The 17,769-nt window shown below is 53.1% G+C and overlaps 5 protein-coding genes across 5 annotated transcripts; 4 read left to right on the top strand and 1 right to left on the bottom strand.

The window, feature by feature from the left end:
* Positions 1-1,057: 1,057 nt before the first annotated feature.
* On the top strand, positions 1,058-3,868 carry anxc4 (annexin ANXC4; the record flags this gene model as incomplete). The annotated part of the gene is made up of 2 exons (XM_057073487.1): positions 1,058-3,448; positions 3,575-3,868. The coding sequence occupies 2 exons, from the start codon at positions 1,058-1,060 to the stop codon at positions 3,866-3,868; spliced, it is 2,685 nt and encodes an 894-aa protein (XP_056937128.1).
* A 3,086-nt stretch (positions 3,869-6,954) lies between these two features.
* On the top strand, positions 6,955-9,385 carry gta1 (glutaminase GtaA; the record flags this gene model as incomplete). Its single annotated transcript, XM_057073486.1, has 7 exons — positions 6,955-7,148; positions 7,203-7,495; positions 7,568-8,591; positions 8,646-8,848; positions 8,913-9,056; positions 9,113-9,248; positions 9,313-9,385. The coding sequence occupies 7 exons, from the start codon at positions 6,955-6,957 to the stop codon at positions 9,383-9,385; spliced, it is 2,067 nt and encodes a 688-aa protein (XP_056937127.1).
* A 1,813-nt stretch (positions 9,386-11,198) lies between these two features.
* N7462_001759 (uncharacterized protein) lies at positions 11,199-13,029 on the top strand (the record flags this gene model as incomplete). The annotated part of the gene is made up of 5 exons (XM_057073485.1): positions 11,199-11,426; positions 11,524-11,781; positions 11,849-12,097; positions 12,162-12,468; positions 12,533-13,029. The coding sequence occupies 5 exons, from the start codon at positions 11,199-11,201 to the stop codon at positions 13,027-13,029; spliced, it is 1,539 nt and encodes a 512-aa protein (XP_056937126.1).
* A 440-nt stretch (positions 13,030-13,469) lies between these two features.
* cps1 (Gly-Xaa carboxypeptidase) lies at positions 13,470-15,381 on the bottom strand (the record flags this gene model as incomplete). The annotated part of the gene is made up of 3 exons (XM_057073484.1): positions 13,470-13,513; positions 13,607-14,949; positions 15,035-15,381. The coding sequence occupies 3 exons, from the start codon at positions 15,379-15,381 to the stop codon at positions 13,470-13,472; spliced, it is 1,734 nt and encodes a 577-aa protein (XP_056937125.1).
* Positions 15,382-17,015: 1,634 nt separating this feature from the next.
* On the top strand, positions 17,016-17,751 carry N7462_001757 (WSC domain-containing protein; the record flags this gene model as incomplete). The annotated part of the gene is made up of 2 exons (XM_057073483.1): positions 17,016-17,313; positions 17,414-17,751. 2 exons carry the CDS (start codon positions 17,016-17,018, stop codon positions 17,749-17,751), a joined length of 636 nt encoding a protein of 211 aa, XP_056937124.1.
* Positions 17,752-17,769: the final 18 nt, after the last annotated feature.

The raw sequence follows: 17,769 nt of genomic DNA, 5'->3' as shown, positions 1-17,769 counted from the left end.
TGCAGTCCTCGTGTCTGCCTCTCCTGGTTCTTCTCCTGTTTCTCTTGCTTTCCCTCCTGTTCGCATAGCTTGCAGTTTCCGCACATACCCCCCAATTTTTTCTTGCCTCGGTCGTCTCTCTTCGATCGCGGACTTCCTTTCTCTTTTTCTCTTCACTTCTCTTCTTGTCTTTCCCTTCTGCCTCGAGCTGTGTATTTTCCTTCTGGCAAATTACATCACACCGTCTGGAGTGTTCCTATCCTGTACTTCAAAGCTCCTTCGAAAGTTCTCTAGTAATTGTGTATTCTTTTTGCCCATTGTAATGTGTGTAGGCAACCAGAGTTACTTCTGTGTACTTCTAGAATCGTGATTGCATACCCCAACGGAAGCTGCACCACCTATAGGGACTCGCCACCCCCCTTTCTCGTCTGATGTATCCTGAGCCAGAGGGTTTTTTTTGCCTCCATAGTGGCTTACTTCGGCCGGATTGCCAACTTTTCCCAGCGGGCGCATTGGCCCTACGAATCCCTGAGCGGCTGAAATGCACTGTCAGGACGATCGTAAGCCTCGAGTCTGCAGGGGAACCAATGAAATGCCTTGCTACGCGGCTCCTTTGGGGGCCAGTGGGTTGTGCAGAATCCCCAGTGGGCTGGCCCGATTGCTCCAGCTTAAAGAGGATACGAGAATGTTTCCAGACTCACGCTCCAACCTCCGATTTATTTCGTTTTCTCCTTCTCCTCTTCCGCTTCCTCCTCGCTTACCTCCCCTTTCCTGCCCTGTCTTCGGTTGTATTTCGTCTAGACCAACGCTGAATGCTTCATCACAGCCTCCCGGGTCTGGTCTGACGCAAAAGCAGCTCGTCCGCCCCTTCACACCTTTCCCCGCTTCGCGCGGATCAGCAAGCCAAACATTGACTGGGGTCGGGGAGCGACAGGCAATTTCGTTTGTGTGCGCCGGCGCTGACCGAGGACTCCTCCTTCATAAACGGCTCTTATACTGTTCTTAGACTGTTCTTATACTTCTCCTGGTAAACACATCTCCAATTCCGGCGCCACCCCACCTGGACTCTGGAGCAACCATGTCCCTCCAGGTCAACGACCCACGGTCGCGCACCCGTTCCAGGTCGCCCGGCCGCAGCCGTGAGCGCTCCCCGCTCGCGCGACAGTCGCTTGCCGGATCCCTCGCCCTCCCGCGCGCCGCGCTCGCGTTCCCCGGCAGTCGAAATCACCCCCGCTCTCCGCGAGGTTATGGCTCCGACGATGATGCCGAGCTCGATCGCAAGTACAAGCTGGTGAAGGAGAGCCGGTCGCGCGAGTCCGACGAGCCTCGGAGTATCGTTTCCCGTGCGCCTCGCAGCCCAGCGCGATTCGATGTCGACCGTTCTGATTCCGAGGACGAGTCGAAGAGGCGTCGGGACCGGGACCGGGACCGGGACCGAGAACGCGACGTAGAGAAGGTATCGCAACGGCGCCGTGACGATCGTTATGAACATTCGGAAAATGAGGACGATCGCGATGTGAGGATTATCCGGCCGCGAGATTCGCGAGATCCAAGGGATGCGCGGGAGTCGCGAGAGTATACGAGCCGCTCGCATCAGCGTCGCCCCTCCTCCCCTCCTGGCCGCGATTCTCGCCACGACGATTCGGATGAGGACTCAGACGATCATCTGGCATATGGAGATTCTCCAGGGGCTCATCCAAGCTATGCCCGGCCAAACAAATATAAGTATGCGCAGCCGACGCATTACATTCATGCTCAACCAGTCGCACCACGCCAGCCGATTCATGCCGACCCACCGTCCGACTGGGCTTCTATCCCGGAAAGCGAACGCCCAGGCTTTGTCCCGCCTTCATCGGAAGCTGGTGTACCATCCACAATGCCCGGTGGATTCCCAACGGCATCTACCTATGCTGAGGTTCCTGCCACCACGGCTCCCACGTTTCCAATGCCTCAGTATGCCGGCCTGCCCGCGCAGCAGCCGATTCCGTATGCACCGAGCTCCTCTGGTGCTTATACTCCATCGCATTATCGCACTGCCTCTGCTAGCGACGCTGCGCATCCCACGTACGATCCGCATCCAGGTTATGCACGACCAGCCCACTATCAGTACGCTCAAGTCGATCCTCATGTTCGATATACGTCCAAGGCAACTCCGGTCCAACCCTATTCGGTGTCGCCTCAGGAGCAGTTCAAAAAACCGCCTCCTCCAGAGCAACAACCTGTCTATCCATATAGGTATAGCCGCGATCCTCAATTTGTAGAGAAATCGCAACCGCAGCAGCAACAACAACATCACCCAGCTCCGCAGCACCCGCAGCATCAACCCCAACACCTCCACCAGCAACAAGTTGTGGAAATCACCCCGGGTGGTGGACGAGGTCGTCCGCATAGTCTATCCGTGTCGTCTGGGAATAACCTCGCTGTAGCTGGCGCGCACAGTACGCACGCAGGCCATCACCCGCCGGCAAGCCCGCTGCTTGAAGCCTACCGTGGTACTTACCAGACGATCTCTCCGATGCCTTCCCCGATTGTGATGCCTTCGCGGGACGACGACATCTCAGACTTGGAGCCGCTGGACGGAGATACTTCGAACTCCGAAACGAGACGGCGCAAGAAACACACCCGCTCCAAGTCCTCTACCAGTGGGAAAGAATCTCGTCCCCGTAGTAGCAAGGAGAAGATTGAAGAAAAAGAAAAAGATGACAAGCGTCGCAGTCGAACCTCCATCCCCGAAGATGGGATGATCGTCATCTCGCCCACGACTGGTCGCAAGCGCGTGTCCTTCTACGACGCTGGCGCGGACGCATCCGCCATGCAGTCCGCCCTGAATCACGCTCGCAACATCGACAACAAGACCATCATTCAGGTCCTACCTCGGCTCACCAGCGACGAGATTCTGCTCCTGCGACAGGAATACAAGAACAAGGTCAAGCTCCACGGAAAAGGTATCAACCTCGCCAAACACCTCCGCCTCAAGCTTGGCAACTCCTCCTTCGGCAAGGTTGCCTATGCCACCGCCCTTGGCCGCTGGGAGTCCGAGGCCTACTGGGCCAATTGCTACTACCAGGCTGGCACCTCGCGCCGCGAGCTGTTAATTGAGTCGCTGATCGGCCGCTCCAACGCCGCCATCCGGGAGATCAAGGCCTGCTTCCGCGACACCCGCTACGGCGACTCGCTCGAACGCTGCATGAAGTCTGAGCTTAAGGCCGACAAGTTCCGCACCGCTATCATGCTCGCTCTCGAGGAGCGCCGCCAGGATGACCGAGAGCCGTTGGATCCCCGTCTCGTTCGCCAGGACGTCCAGGACCTGCACCGCGCCCTGATCTCCCGCGAGGGTGGCGAAACAGCTATGGTCAATATCATCGTCGTCCGAAGTGACCCGCACTTGCGCGAGGTACTGCACGAGTATGAGGATATCTATCGGCAGAACTTTGCCCGCGCGATGATTTCCAAGTCGCAGAATCTGGTGGTACGTTTTACACAATCTTCATTCGATATAGCCTTTCACCCCTCCGTCTCTCTCCCTCTCTCCTGACTTTCCTTACTTGCCTTATCCCCGTGAGTATATCGAGCCCAAGCTAACAAACCTCCCTAGGGCGAAACCCTCGCGCACATCCTGAACGGCGCCATCAATCGCCCCCTACGCGACGCTCTGCTCCTCCATCAAGCCGTCCGCGAGTCCCGCACCGGCCGCGAGCGCTCCGAGCTGCTTATCTCCCGCCTAGTCCGCCTGCACTGGGAACCACGCCACTTGGAGCAGGTCAAGACGGAGTATCGGCGGCGCTATGACGAGCGCCTGGAGGAGGCGATTGCCGAAGAGGTTATGTCTTCCAGCACGGGCAGCGACTGGGGCGAGTTTTGCATCGGGCTCGCGCAGATTTCGACGTGATAGAGAATGAAAGGTCGGATGGAACCGGGACCGGGGCCTGAAAAATTGGGTTCCTGCGTTAGTGGAGGTTGGTGGAGGGGGGTGTATCTAATGTTTAGTGCATATAACGGCATAGGCTGGGACTTCGATATGAAATGGTTATGTACAATGTCTTCTGTTAGATATTATTGTGTTTCTGGTGATTGCGTGCTCCTGGCTTGTGTGTTTGCTAGGTTGACTTTTCGTCGACTCAATTATGAGCCAGAAGGATAAGTAATGATATGACCTTTCATGTCGGTGGATTTCAGGTCCGCTGGGGCGCATTACCGCTCTTGAGTCGGTGCTGTACATCCATGTCTATCTCGATATTCGATATGTGGTGGATGATAAATGACTGGCAAGTTATATCCCGCCGTCGTTGCACATAGCGTGCGTACGTTAGCTGCCATCCTGAGCAATAGTTGTGTTCCTGAGATTCATAGAAATACATTCATAGTCGTGGATTCGGGCAGGAAAGATGCCAGATAACTGGCCAAGAGAGAGAAAAAGAGAGAGAGAGCTATGTCAGGTGCTAAATTGAATCCATTGCTTCCATTAATGAGGATTGATTATCGAATTGAAGAAGAAAATGTTGATTCTATAGATGCCGTCCGATTTGGGCGTTGTGTCCAATCCCAGCGGTGACACCAGATCCAGTATGTCATACAGATGGACATGGGACTGGGATCAAGCCTCAAGACACCATAGTCTTTCAATCTGAATTATTCATTCGCATCATACTGTGTCGCCTTGCAGAAGATGTTCTGTAGTCAGGCTGGGCCCCACTATGACATTGTGTACTGCACGGATCCACTGATGTGGACCTCCCACGGACTTATCCCAGCTGCATTCCGAGCACGGCGGTGAGGTCTGAAGGAGATGGACGTGCAGATAGTGCATGCGAGCTCTGTGACACGTGCGCTATGAGATCTATCGCATCTCATCCGATTCATCCGGACAGTCTCGCGCGAGGGCTCAACAAAAAACAGACTATAGGGTCTGTGGGTAGACACTCAGTCCTGCAATTTCACCATATCCGGGCTTTGCTGGTCCTGCGCCTACTCTAGTACCAGTTCGGTGTTTGAAAAAATTGCTCCAATTTGAAAAACTCCTCCAACAAATAGATCAAAATATAGATTGTTAATGACACAAGCAGATATACTCCGGGCCCAAACGGTGCCGGCCCCGCCAAGTCGGGATCAGGTGTTACATCGGTCAACCACACCAGCCTTTCCTCTTCCTGAATTTCCCCCGCTGTATACGACACGCCACAATTCCATGGCGGCCATGATGAGGAAGCGAGAAGAGAGACAATGAGGGCGGATAATAACAATTTCCACCCTGCCGCTGGCCGCTCTGACGAATCATCTTCCACAACCCCGGCAAGGAGGTGCCAATAGTCCAGTGGATCGACATGGGCGCCGAGTCCTGGATACTTTGAGATCCATTCGACACCCCGGTGCACGCGACCCTCTGTCCGGATCTGAGATGTACTCGGTACATGAAATGCGATCGAGACTATGCATTCCCCTTGTTCTCCTCCGTCTCGGCCAACACCCGAATCTGATGCGCTGACGCGGAGGGACGTCTTCTCTGCAAGGGGAGCTGCTATGATTTGAACACTGGCAAAAATCGTAACGCCGCTATCTTCACGGCTGCAGGTCCCCAGAGCTTCTCCCTTTTCTTTTTCTTTTCCGAGCTTGGCCCGTGGCTCACCATCTCGTGCTGGCCGGCGCGGAATGTAATGATGAATCTCTCCCGGGGATACGCTGACGACGCCCCGGCTCTCTCACCCGGGCCCCTCTGCTGATCGCCATTTCTCCGTTTTCCCCGCAGATATTGCCAGGCACTAAAATCAACCAAAATATGACGATATACTTCACTGGAGGGCGACAAGCCGAGAGCCAAGGAGAAGAGATGTGCCTGTGCCTGTGTCCGCATGATGGCATCACGATGCCCTCGCTCTTTCCCTGCCGGAGCCACTGACCAGCGCAACCGGGGACGACGCGGAGCGAATGACTTCCAGTTCCTTCCTGGCGCGATCGTCGGGATGGGGGGTTCTATACAACTCAGGCACCCTAGCGCGTCTCGACACTTAGACTTGTATAGCATTTCCCTCCCTCTGACCAGAGACTTCTGACTTGCATAACTACTATCACGACACTCGTTGGCTTACCCACCCACGCTCATTTCATTTTTCACTCCACATCCTTATTTGCGCTATCCCGTGTCTTCAGTCATCTGCAGAACGACGCCATCAGGGCTAAACGGCCTCCTGAGCGCCTCTTGGCTCCCGTGGACGCCACGACCACCGTCGATCCCGCATAGACCGCCGCTTGTTCCATGCAACCTGAAGTTGATGCAAAATCGACTTGACCGCGTTTTTTTTGTTCGGAGATAAACTGAATTGGTATACCCCCTATTCTCGTCGGCCTTTTATTGCTTTTGCGCTTCCGTTGCGTTATTCCCTCACCCCTATCTAGGGTCTGGCAGTGGTCCTGGACCGGTCCGGCCTAATGTTGGCATCGGCCCTACCATCGTGCTGCTGCACAACCCCTTTTTTATCACCCCCTCGCATCCTACCTTTCTCTCCCTTTTCATGTGGCCGAAATGGCCGCATGGGTAGCTATCCCGTTCTTGTCGTCGGAGGGACTAACAATGATCAGCCGACGTGCTCGCTTGGAACTTTCTTCTCCTCATGCAGGTCTGCTGCTTGCTGTAACCACCATTCCCTATCGCGCTAAACTTCTTCAATTGTGACTGTGGAGAGAGCATTCTGGCATGCGGGCCCGGGACCGGGGTCTTCGGCCTTTCGCCCCTCTTCTGTTGGACAGTGTCTCGACTATAAAAATGTCCCTGGCATTCCAGTAAACAGAGCGCCGATCGTTCCCTGTGTCTTGCCTCGTCTGGCTACAGCTTGGCTCCTTTTCACCTTCACTTCACTTGTCTCTCCTTGCACCACACTTTTTACGTCGACAGTTTAATTACAAGAAAGAGCACGAGCTCGCCCGGGTTGATCATTTTGATCCCGTCCAATCCTTTCTGTCCATCTTTATTTTACTGTCACCATGCAGCTGTTTAGCCTTGCTCTGCTGGTTTCTTCCTTGGTTGCTTCCACTGGAGCAACATCAACCTTTTCACCCGCACGGCCACCATCCTTGCCTTTGGCAGTCAAGTCGCCCTATTTGAGCACCTGGCAAAATGCTGGTTCTGATGGTGGGAACGGCGGCTATCTAGCCGGACAATGGCCAACCTTTTGGGAGTAAGTTTTGATCTACTTGCAAGAGCTAGTTTCCTGCCACCTAACCGTGAACAGTAATCAAGTTACCGGTTGGTGTGGGTTAATACGTGTGGACGGTGCGGCTTTTACTTGGATGGGTCTGCCTGGATCGACCACAGTAACCCAAACTGCGTTTGAATACACATCAACCAAGAGCGTTTTTACCATGACTGTTGGTGGAGTGGTTGAGATGAATGTTACTTTCTTGTCGCCGATCACGCCCCAGGACTTCAAGCGTCAATCGCTGATTTTCTCGTACCTGAACGTTGAAGTTGCGTCTTTGGATGGCAACGATCACGATGTGCAAGTCTATGCTGATATCTCTGCTGGTGAGTTTTCTAGATAAACCCTTTTGCTCGGTACTATCCCCGAAAGAGGTGTTTTCTAATTGCCTTGCGTAGAATGGGTTTCTGGAGATCGCACTGCCATTGCTGAATGGGAGTATGGCACCACAGAAGATGTTGCCTACCATAAGGTCTACCGGCAGACACAGCTGGCATTCTCCGAAATTAATCAACAGGCCGAGTGGGGCTATTGGTATTGGGCCACAGATGCTGTCGACAGCATGACCTACCAGTCGGGTCAAGATACGGTAGTGCGAGGGCAATTCTCGTCTAATGGTGTCTTGACCAATGGTGCCGACTCGGACTATCGGGCAATCTCGACCAGCTGGCCCGTATTCGGTTTTTCATCCAACCTAGGCACTGTTAACTCCTCTCCTGTCAGCACATTATTCTCGCTTGGCCTGACCCAGGATGAGGCTGTACAGTATGAGGGCTCTTCTTCATATGCCCCTGTGCCGTCTCTATGGAAGAGCTACTTCGACACTGAGCTTGAAGCGCTTGCCTTCTTCCACAAGGACTTCTCTGACTCTAGTTCTCTGGCGGCAGACTTTGATAATCAAGTATCTACGGACTCCTTGGCTGTTGCTGGTCAGAACTACCTCACGCTTACCTCGCTTGCGGCCCGCCAGGCGTTTGGTGCTACCCAGCTTTGTGGCACCACGGACAAGATGTACTTGTTCCTGAAGGAAATCTCCTCGGATGGAAATGTGAACACTGTTGATGTGATTTTCCCGGCATATCCCATCCTCCTGTACTCCAACCCGGAGCTCTTGAAACTGGTTCTGGACCCACTCTTTGAGAACCAGGAAGCTGGTAAATATCCGAATACTTATTCTATGCATGACATCGGCTCCAATTATCCTAATGCCACCGGTCACAATGCTGGAAACGATGAAGCAATGCCTCTGGAGGAGTGCGGAAATATGTTAATTATGACTCTCGCATATGCAAGGAATGCTGGGGACACCGACTACCTGAGCACTCATTACGATATTCTGAAGAAGTGGACTGGGTACCTTGTCGCTGATGCTCTTTACCCGGCGAACCAGATCTCAACCGATGACTTCGCTGGATCCTTGGCGTGAGTATACACCGAAATCAAGGCAACGAATCGATAGCTGACTGGCATAATTAGCAACCAAACCAACCTAGCTTTGAAAGGAATGATCGGTATCCAGGCAATGGCTGTTATTGCCAATGAGACTGGTCACACTGCCGACTTCGCCAACTACTCCAGTATTGCTGAGGAGTACATCACCAAATGGCAGGAACTGGCCATTGATGATAGCACCGACGTACCCCACACAACCCTGTCATATGGCAATTCCAGCAGCCACGGTTAGTTGCACTCCTCACCTCCTCCACCCCTTAATATTTGTTTCAGACTGACACGTGTACGCAGGCCTTCTTTACAATCTCTTTGCGGATGCGCAGCTGGGTCTCAACCTGGTGCCTCAGTCTGTCTACCAGATGCAGAGTGACTTCTATTCTACTGTCGTGAATACCTATGGGGTTCCTCTCGACACACGCCACACATATACTAAGGGTGAGTCATCAAAACCATGTGTAATATTGAACTCGTCTTATTGGTTTGAAACATAGGCGACTGGGAGTGCTTTGCTGCAGCCGTCGCGTCCACCGACACGCGGGACATGTTCATCGATCACCTGGCCACATGGGTCAACAACACCCCAACAAACCGGCCCCTGACTGATTTGTATGACACTGTTACTGGAAAGTATGTTATTATCCATGCCCCTGCATCTTGGCTCCTGAGACCCCCATGCTGACTCAGTCCCTAGCTATCCGTCGACCACCTTCGTCGCTCGGCCCGTTGTGGGTGGTTACTTCGCACCCCTGCTTGTGACCGAGTAGAAGGCGCGACCACCTTCGTTTCTTGTGTATCTATTTTTATATATTATTTCTACCTCTTTCATCCCCGCTTTTTTCTATGAACATCCGTCAACACTCCTTTCAAGAGCCGTGGAAAGTCCGTGCCAGGTCGTCTTGGATCGTCATTCCCTCATCGCGTTCCGTGGAAGTGTTTTATTTTGCTCTCTCTCGTGGCTACTTGATGCCTATCCATCCATGTCCCGATCCATTTATAACGGTCCTGTGTATTGGGTTTGCGCGCTTGGGTTCGGTCTTGGGAGTTGGACTAGTGCTGCCTTGACGGCTGTGTGTTTGTGTGTACCTACCCCTATTTGCGTCACAATTGACTGCTTCTCCTGGTTATTGGCTGGGTTGCTTCGTAGAATGCAATGTAGTATTGAAGCAGAAAAATACCTTTGACGGGTTTGAGGACTTTACAATGATACCACAATGTCGCCAAATGGAACCTTTTATTAACAAGTGCTTATGAATTCATGCTTCAATGTTAGACGGAGATTCTAGTATTGCTGCAAATACGGAAATCTCTTCTGGTAGAACGAAAAAACAAGCTCGCCAGATTTCTTTATGAATCGTAGTTGCAATAGCCCTGATCAAACCAACAGAACTGCCATCACACAATGCTTTTTATAATACTTATTAGCGTGATGTCTTCTTCTCGCTGGTCCTTGAATGGCATGGACAGGAAGAAACAAAAGGGACGTAGGTGTCTTGTCGGATATGGTTCCCTTTTACTGTAGTTTCTAGCAACTAGGGTGCTGGAGAAGAGGCAGATGGAGGCCGGACATGGCGGAGATCACATTAGACGGACGCGGATTGAAGCTTGGCAAAGTATCAAGAAAATCATGCGAGGCGACCAGGTGCCCATGGGCTGGGGAAAAGAGAATCGGAGGATCTTCGGTCGATTCCACTGGGTTTCATCGTATTATTTCATTTCACGTGGAGATCATGCGGAAGGTCAAATGCGGGGGTGTCAAACAAGCATTACCAGGCTCACGAAGCCTACCAAAAAGGTCGATACAAGCCTTCTTGTGGAGCCTACCAAGTCGAAATTAACCAAGCTCCTAGAATGAGGCCGAAAAATTTACTATGAACTCCGACAATGGATCATGCGGTCGATATGTTTGCCGTATATCTATGGATCGCTGGGCTGATCGGGTGATCGGGGGACATGACAGTGTCCCCGAGCCCTAGGTATAGATTGAGACTAGCAGACCGAGCACACCCAAAGTAGCAAAGTAGCAAAGTAGCGCGTCATTTTTCATTCTCGCTTGATGAGAATCAAGGCCTCGGGATAAGTAGTTGAAGTGGTCATCCTTACCTGCTTGGCTTTCCATTGTGTTTTAGTGGACATCCTCTCCGGGCCCATCGGTCCATAGACCAGAAGAACTATCGTCGAGAAAGACTCGGACTCGACCTTCTAGTGGTCGGAACTGAAAATCCTGAGAACGAATAACCTGTTACTTCAACCTGTTGACCCCCGCCAAGGATGCAAGTTACTCGAGCACCATCTGTGGTGCCCAGCGGATACCTAACGTCCTTCGCGACACCGGTTGGTCAGCCTTGTTCTGACTAGGACATAGGACCAATCCTCCAGTCCAATAGGGCAATTTCTAGCTAACCGTAGGCTGAATCAAGGTGGGGCTGACTTTAGTAAAAAGCTTGGAGGTACTGGGTCGTGCCTACCCCTGCTTGTTCGGTTGTAGATGCGCAGATATCATGATTGACTTAAAGTCCCCAGATAGCGCCCCCCTTCCCTCTCCCCACATGGTTTCGATTGCGACGTGAGAAGCCAGCCATGAAGTCAACCACGGATTCAAATGCTGTCATCACCAGAGATGAGCCGACAGAGGGTGATGCTCACACCGAAAAGACAGACATCAGCCATTCGGAGGCCCTGAAAGACCCAGTCCTCATGCACGATGCCTTTGACGGTGAGAACCGCGAGCACGCCGAAAGCACTTGGAGAGCAGCCAGAAAGCATCCCTGGGCATGTCTATGGGCTTTTATCATGTGCTTCACTATTGTATGAGTTTATTTTCCCCCACATTTCCCCAGATTCGGAGTTCGTGGTGATAGATGGAGATGTTCTCGACAGGAGGATCGATTAATTCCCCTCTCAGGTCATGGAATCCTTCGATATGTTTTTGAACACCAACTTTGTCGCTCTCACACCGTTTAAAATGAAGTATGGGGTCCAGACCACGGATGGCAGCTATAGCATCCCGACCCGCTGGCAAAGTGCCCTCTTCCAATCTGGACAATGTGGCGCTTTTGTCGGCGTTTTTTTGGCTGGCCCAATTACTTCTCGTATTGGTTATCGCTGGACAACCATTATTGCTTTAATTTTGATGAATGCTACCATTTTTGTTTCCTTCTTTGTGAGTCTAGTTTGATCTCGTTTGACTGGACATTAAACCTCCATTGGTCTAACAAATGCGATCCTAGGCCAACTCTCTGACTCTTCTTGTGGTTGGACAAGCTTTGGAAGGCGTGCCCTGGGGATTCTTCATTGCAAATTCCCCCGCCTATGCCAGTGAGATTGTTCCAATTTCCCTCCGAGGTGCCTGCACAGCTACTCTGCAAATGAGTTGGTCTATCGGCTCTATTATTGTGGCCGGCGCCACCTACGGCTATAACAAGAAGCTAAATGAGTGGGCATGGCGAGTTCCTATCGCTTTGCAATGGATCTTCCCTGTGAGCCTTCCTACATCATATCTAAAACCCAACCCCTCTTCTGTACAAGGATTGACTCCTCTAGACTCCTCTCTTAATCCTCGTGTTTCTCGCCCCCGAGTCTCCTTGGTGGCTTATCCGTCGCGGCCGCAAGAAGGAGGCACTTCGATCCATTGAGCGCCTTGGGGAAAAGAATCCCGAACATGCCCAGCAGTCTCTTGCCATGATTGAGCGAACAGTTAAGATAGAAGAAGAAATAGGTGGTGCTCCTACTCTTCTTGACTTGATCAAGGGGACTGATTTGCGACGAACTACAATCATCTGCTTGATGTACATGTCACAAAATTTTGCTGGTAACCTCATTTCAAACCAGGCAACTTACTTCTTCGAACGTGAGTGGTGTTCCTCTTTTGATAATAGTCATTAAATAATGCTAGTGCTTACCTTCTCGCTTAGAGGCTGGCATCACTCCGGACCGTGCTTTCCTCTACCTCTGGGGTACAGCCACTAACGTGGTCCTGCTCATCATTCTTGGTATTTGCGCTTCTATCGCACAGAACAACTCGACCAACCTCGCCCAGGCCAGTCTAGGCGTCATTATTTCCTTCGTATTTGCCCTAACCCAGGGACCTATTTCATACACAATCATCTCCGAGACCTCTTCGGTCCGTCTTCGTGCTCTCAGTACCGCCGTTGGCCGGGCTGCCTACTACATTGCGGAAATCCCTATGATCTACCTCGCCTCTAAGATGCTGAACACGACCGGCTGGAACCTGGCTGGCAAGTGTGGATATGTATGGGCCGGTACTGCTCTCGTATGCTGGGTTATGGCCTTCTTCTTCCTTCCTGAGCTCAAGAACAGATCCTACCGCGAGAGCGATATCTTGTTCCGCCGCCGAGTTTCCGCCAGAAAATTCAAATCGACCGTTATTGCAGTTACGGACAACGAATAAGAGAGGATGGGGAACAGTTGGGTCAAGACAATTTCCTGCTCCTACAGTGCGTTTAATCAGGACGGGATTGATATCGAATACTATCCAAATTACGGTTAATGACCATCATAAACAGTGATACGCTTTATATGTATGGGACGTCCATACATCATCACCTTCCCCTCCCCCCATTCTCTCTCAATAGCCCATTCGACATTGCGAAAGTCATTTGCGTTTACACATAGCATACGAATTCACTCTACATCTGCAAGGCTTTCAATCCCTCTAGGCACATGTAAATATCATTTTTGATTCTTCTCGTTTACAACATACCTTTTCACACCGCTAGATCAGCTTCTCATGTCCATTGTAATGGCCTTTCATAGGGCTACACGGAATTGTATCCCCTAAGTACCATAATGTGCAGAATGTGCTACGTATTTAATCCCTACTACTGCATTTTACTCTGAATCTTCGTCCCATCCATCAAATGAACGGATCAAATCTGCCGACCGGTTTCATTAGCGCTGTCCCGGACTATATCAGTCGCATAAAGGGGGGGGAGTGGTTAGTGGGTTAGTGGAGACAGAGCACTTACCATAGTACAGCATAATAGCTTCCAGGTGCACGTCCAACCGGATCCGCTCATCCACAGTGTGAATGTTGAGAGTACCGCCGGCTCGCGACGGGCTCCAGCGGTAGATGTTCTCCGACAGAGACCAGTAGAAGCGCGTGTCAGTGTTCCCGGTCATGATATCGCCAGTCACTACCACTGTCGGGGTCGACTCGGACTCGCCAGCTGGGGTCATTTGGGTCAGGGGGTTAGGGTGTGACTCGAAGACGCTACGCGCGACGCCGGAGAAGCGGGCCCACGTCTTCGATGTGAGTGGGTTTGTGGGAGAGATTGGAGCTGGGTTCAGGGGCTCCATGAGCGGAGACAGGACTAGAGTGCGGTCGCCTGACCCGCTGAGCTCGTCCTCGGTGGTTGCGATGCCGGGGAAGTCGACGGTCAGGCTGATGTTGTGAGCTCGAGCGATAGGCGAGATGATGCGCACTGCGCGCTCGCGGATTTGCTCGGGCGTCATGTGCAGCGCCACGCGGTAGTTCACGATCGCCGAGATCTTTTCTGGCAGGGCGTTGGTCTTGACGCCGCCGTGGATCAAATCTGCCGCCTGGGAGGTTTGCAGCGTGTAGCGCACTGCAGGGCCGCGAGACTGGGCGACGGCTTCGCCCAACGCCTCAGCATCGCCCTCGGCCAGCTTGTCGGCCAGCCAGGCCTCGACGGACTCGGGCGAGTACCGTGCCTGGCACTCGAGCATGCCGTACGACGGGTGCGCAGGATCTAGACGCGGCTTGAAGAGGTCCTGGCGCTCCAGCTCATACAGGATCTCGGCCATGATGCCAATACCTGTGTGCGCAGGCGGGACGGAGCTGTGGCCACCCGGAACAGCCATCTCCATGACCAGATCCAGGCTGCCCTTCTCGCCGACGCCCGGTAGTGCATACAAAATCTCTGTGTTATCTCCAAGGCTCTGGAGGCCCATGCCACCCTCGTCTAGGATAAACTCGAAGCTGTCTTTGCCGTATTTCTTCTCCAGGGCCGGGGCAATTGCCCCGGCGCCTAGGAATCCATGCGACTCTTCGTCAAAGCCAAAGGCCAGGACGACGGTGCGCTGGGGGCGCCAGTTTTGCGACACCAGGTCCTCCAGAGTAGACAGGAGTCCGATCAATACGTTCTTGCAATCGCTGGATCCGCGGCCCCAGATCCACTCGCCATCGAACACACCGTCGAAGGGCGGGTACGTCCAGTCCGACGGGTCATCAATGGGCACGACATCCTGGTGGGCCATGAACAGGATAGGCTTCCGTGTCGTATCAGCACCTTGGAAAGTGAAGACTAATCCAAGTCTGTTGATGTGCTCAACCTCTGCTTCAGCGTGCCTAGATGAATGGTCAGCCCGAGTGTCCTGTTCTATACAGATCGTTTTGTCCCGTTCATAGCCGTTCCACACATTCCACCACTTACACTAGCGGGAACATCTCCTCCAAAAGAGATTGGAACTCCACAATTGCATCGAAGGACTCGTCGTACGGGTCCGTCGCGAAGTCGCCGACGGTCGTGGGCACCTGGACTGCCCGGGAGAGTCGTGTGGCCTGGCGGGCGCGGAACCCTGTATCTCGGAGGAAGTCCAAGGACGAATGTAATCCATCATGCGGAATTGGAACCTTCGATGTCTGCGGGCAGGTTTCTCGGGCCGAGGGTTCAAAGGCCCCGTTGGAGAAGCCCTTCTTGGGGGAGATAATCTGTTGTGCGGGGATGCCCAATGCGAGGGCCGATGGCACGGCCAGACCCAGGAAGGCGAGAGGCTTCATGGTGCCGGGGTTGGTCAATATACTCGATACTGGCACAAATTCTATATGAAGCTATGTGCAAGAAATGGGAAGATGAGAAGAAGTAAGAGCCATGAGAAGCACGAAATGGCGTTATCGGAGCTATCTGCTTATCTTCCCCTCAGCGGCTGGTCGGTTGGGCGGTTGCTGCCGCCGTTTTCCCCAATCGGCAGGTCTTTGCTGGTTGCCGACGCGGTCGGCAATGCAATGTCACGTAGGCAATGGATGGAAAGATAAATAGGAAGATCGATGTATATAGCAAAGAAAATGGAACGATGAAGAATTGGCCTGTCGAGAGACGTGGTTGCTTGACCGAGGCTGCAGGGGTACAGAAACGCCAACCTGAGCCAAGCATTGTGTTCCGCTGGCAGCGGGTGGAAAGGCAGTGGAACCGGCGGAACGAACTAAGAAAATCCCTGGAACCGCGAGGGGAATGGAACACCAATTCATGGAACAGGCACGCGAGCAGGGTCTATGCGGGATTGAGAAACCCTCTCTCGGGAGGCAGCAGGATGATTCTGTACTCCATAGTCAGTGCTTTGTGCACAGATATATGATGATGGTCCTGGGCATCTATGAGGATTGTCGCAGAGGATCCTCCACTGCGTCATTGGGGAACGTTAGCGGCCCTAAGGATACTTTTTCGGAGTGTAAAACGCGTCAATCACGGAAGGTCAGCCCGGAGCGCATCCAGCATCAGCTCTATACCGACTTCTACCAAGATGGGCAAGATCCAAAATAGGGGGTAAAGACCCCAAACGTAGGATGACGCTCCGGTTGGTGATAAGCAGTGAACAACAATAATACAAATCATCAATATCCCTATGGAAAACCCTCAATCACCGGAGAAGAATCATCCTTTTTGGTGCTTCTTTTCCTCGGCTCCACCTCTGCGCCACCAGGGCGAGCCATTGAACCAATCCGATCTATGCCTCACAACCCACCATGATCCACGCGGGTTCGCTCAAACCGTTTGAAGCGGCCACATGAACCACTCCCCAAAGACAAACGGGGCCCCGAGGACCCCGACGGAGTTTCAGGTTTCAAACTAGCGATGGTGCTCGTTCGAGCAGTCAGCAAGGGCATCCACTTGTCTTCCTCCGGTGCCGACGATCAGGGCGATCAATGCCGACCCGGCCAATAATGCGCAGCTGCAGAGTTCAATAGAGCATTCGGTTAGTGTTTCAGAGCTGATCCCTGGACAATCACGATGTCATCGCTGCTCGCTTGAGGCTTTTCGGGGACTCTCGAGGCTCCATAATCTCCATCCACTCGGTATAGCTCCATCAACTCCATTGAGCCGGGCGTTCCTGGTTCATGTTTCCTGGGGGCGGAACGAACCACAATGTCAGGCTGAGCTTTAGGGTTAAAGCATCGCTTCACCTTTTTGGTTTTGCTCGCCCTCATCCACGCTTTTCTCGTTATAATCCGTGGCATTCCGCATGCTCCTTTCTCACATCTTCTCAATCCCCTTGATACACTCTTTCTTCGACCATCCGAGTTCAGTCGTTCACTTCTTTCCTTTCCCCTCACCCTCACCCTCTCTCTCTCTCTCTTTCTCTCTCTCTCTCTTGCTCTCGTGAATATCTATTCGCCGTCTTAGCCTCTTCTTCAATATGCGTCCGCAACACTTCCTGGCCTCAATTGCCCTCGCTTTGCCGGTTCTCGCTGGGGCATCTTCCGGATACACAAAACTCGGCTGCTATTCGACCGTCCCGGACTTGACTGATTCCGCCCAGGACAACTACCAGGCCTACGGCCTGTGTCTCAGCCGGTGTACCAAGGCCGGGTATAAGATCGCGGCGCTGACCAAGGGCTCGACCTGCGCTTGCAGCAACGCCATCCCGCCCAACTCGGACAAGGTTGACGACAGCAAGTGTTCAGCCGCGTGCACGGGCTACCCTAGTGACCATTGTAAGCCTCATACCGTTCCCATTTCCACTCCAAGGGAGAGTACCAGCAAAACCCCCATGGGGCGTTGTCCGACTCAATGCTAATACCAACCTCTCTCCAGGCGGCGGCGAAAATGCCTACATGGTCCTCAGCACCGGTCAGTACGCCGTGCTCTCTAACTCCGACAATGGCGCGACTGCCACCGCCACCGCGTCCACTGCGGCCGGCGGCATCGTCGTCGCCCCGACAAACATGAACCCGACCTCCGTGCCGACCGGCATCCTGACAGCCCCGGATTCGATGGTCTCCAAGGCCAGTTCGGGCGCCGCAGCCTCCCGTACCGCCGGCGTGACAAGTTCGAGCGCCACCCCGTCGCCCACCATCAACGCCGCCGGGTCACTACGTGCAGGCTCATCCGTGGCCGGTGCGTTTGTTGCTGGGCTCGGTCTGCTCCTGTAAAAGGGGGTACCGAGGATC

This window comes from Penicillium macrosclerotiorum (genome assembly GCF_028827735.1).
Source record: "Penicillium macrosclerotiorum strain IBT 26536 chromosome Unknown utg000002l_segment0_segment0, whole genome shotgun sequence".
In the NCBI taxonomy this organism is placed as follows: domain Eukaryota; kingdom Fungi; phylum Ascomycota; class Eurotiomycetes; order Eurotiales; family Aspergillaceae; genus Penicillium; species Penicillium macrosclerotiorum.
Note: the sequence above shows the minus strand (reverse complement) of the source record. Positions and strands in the feature narration are given on the sequence as shown.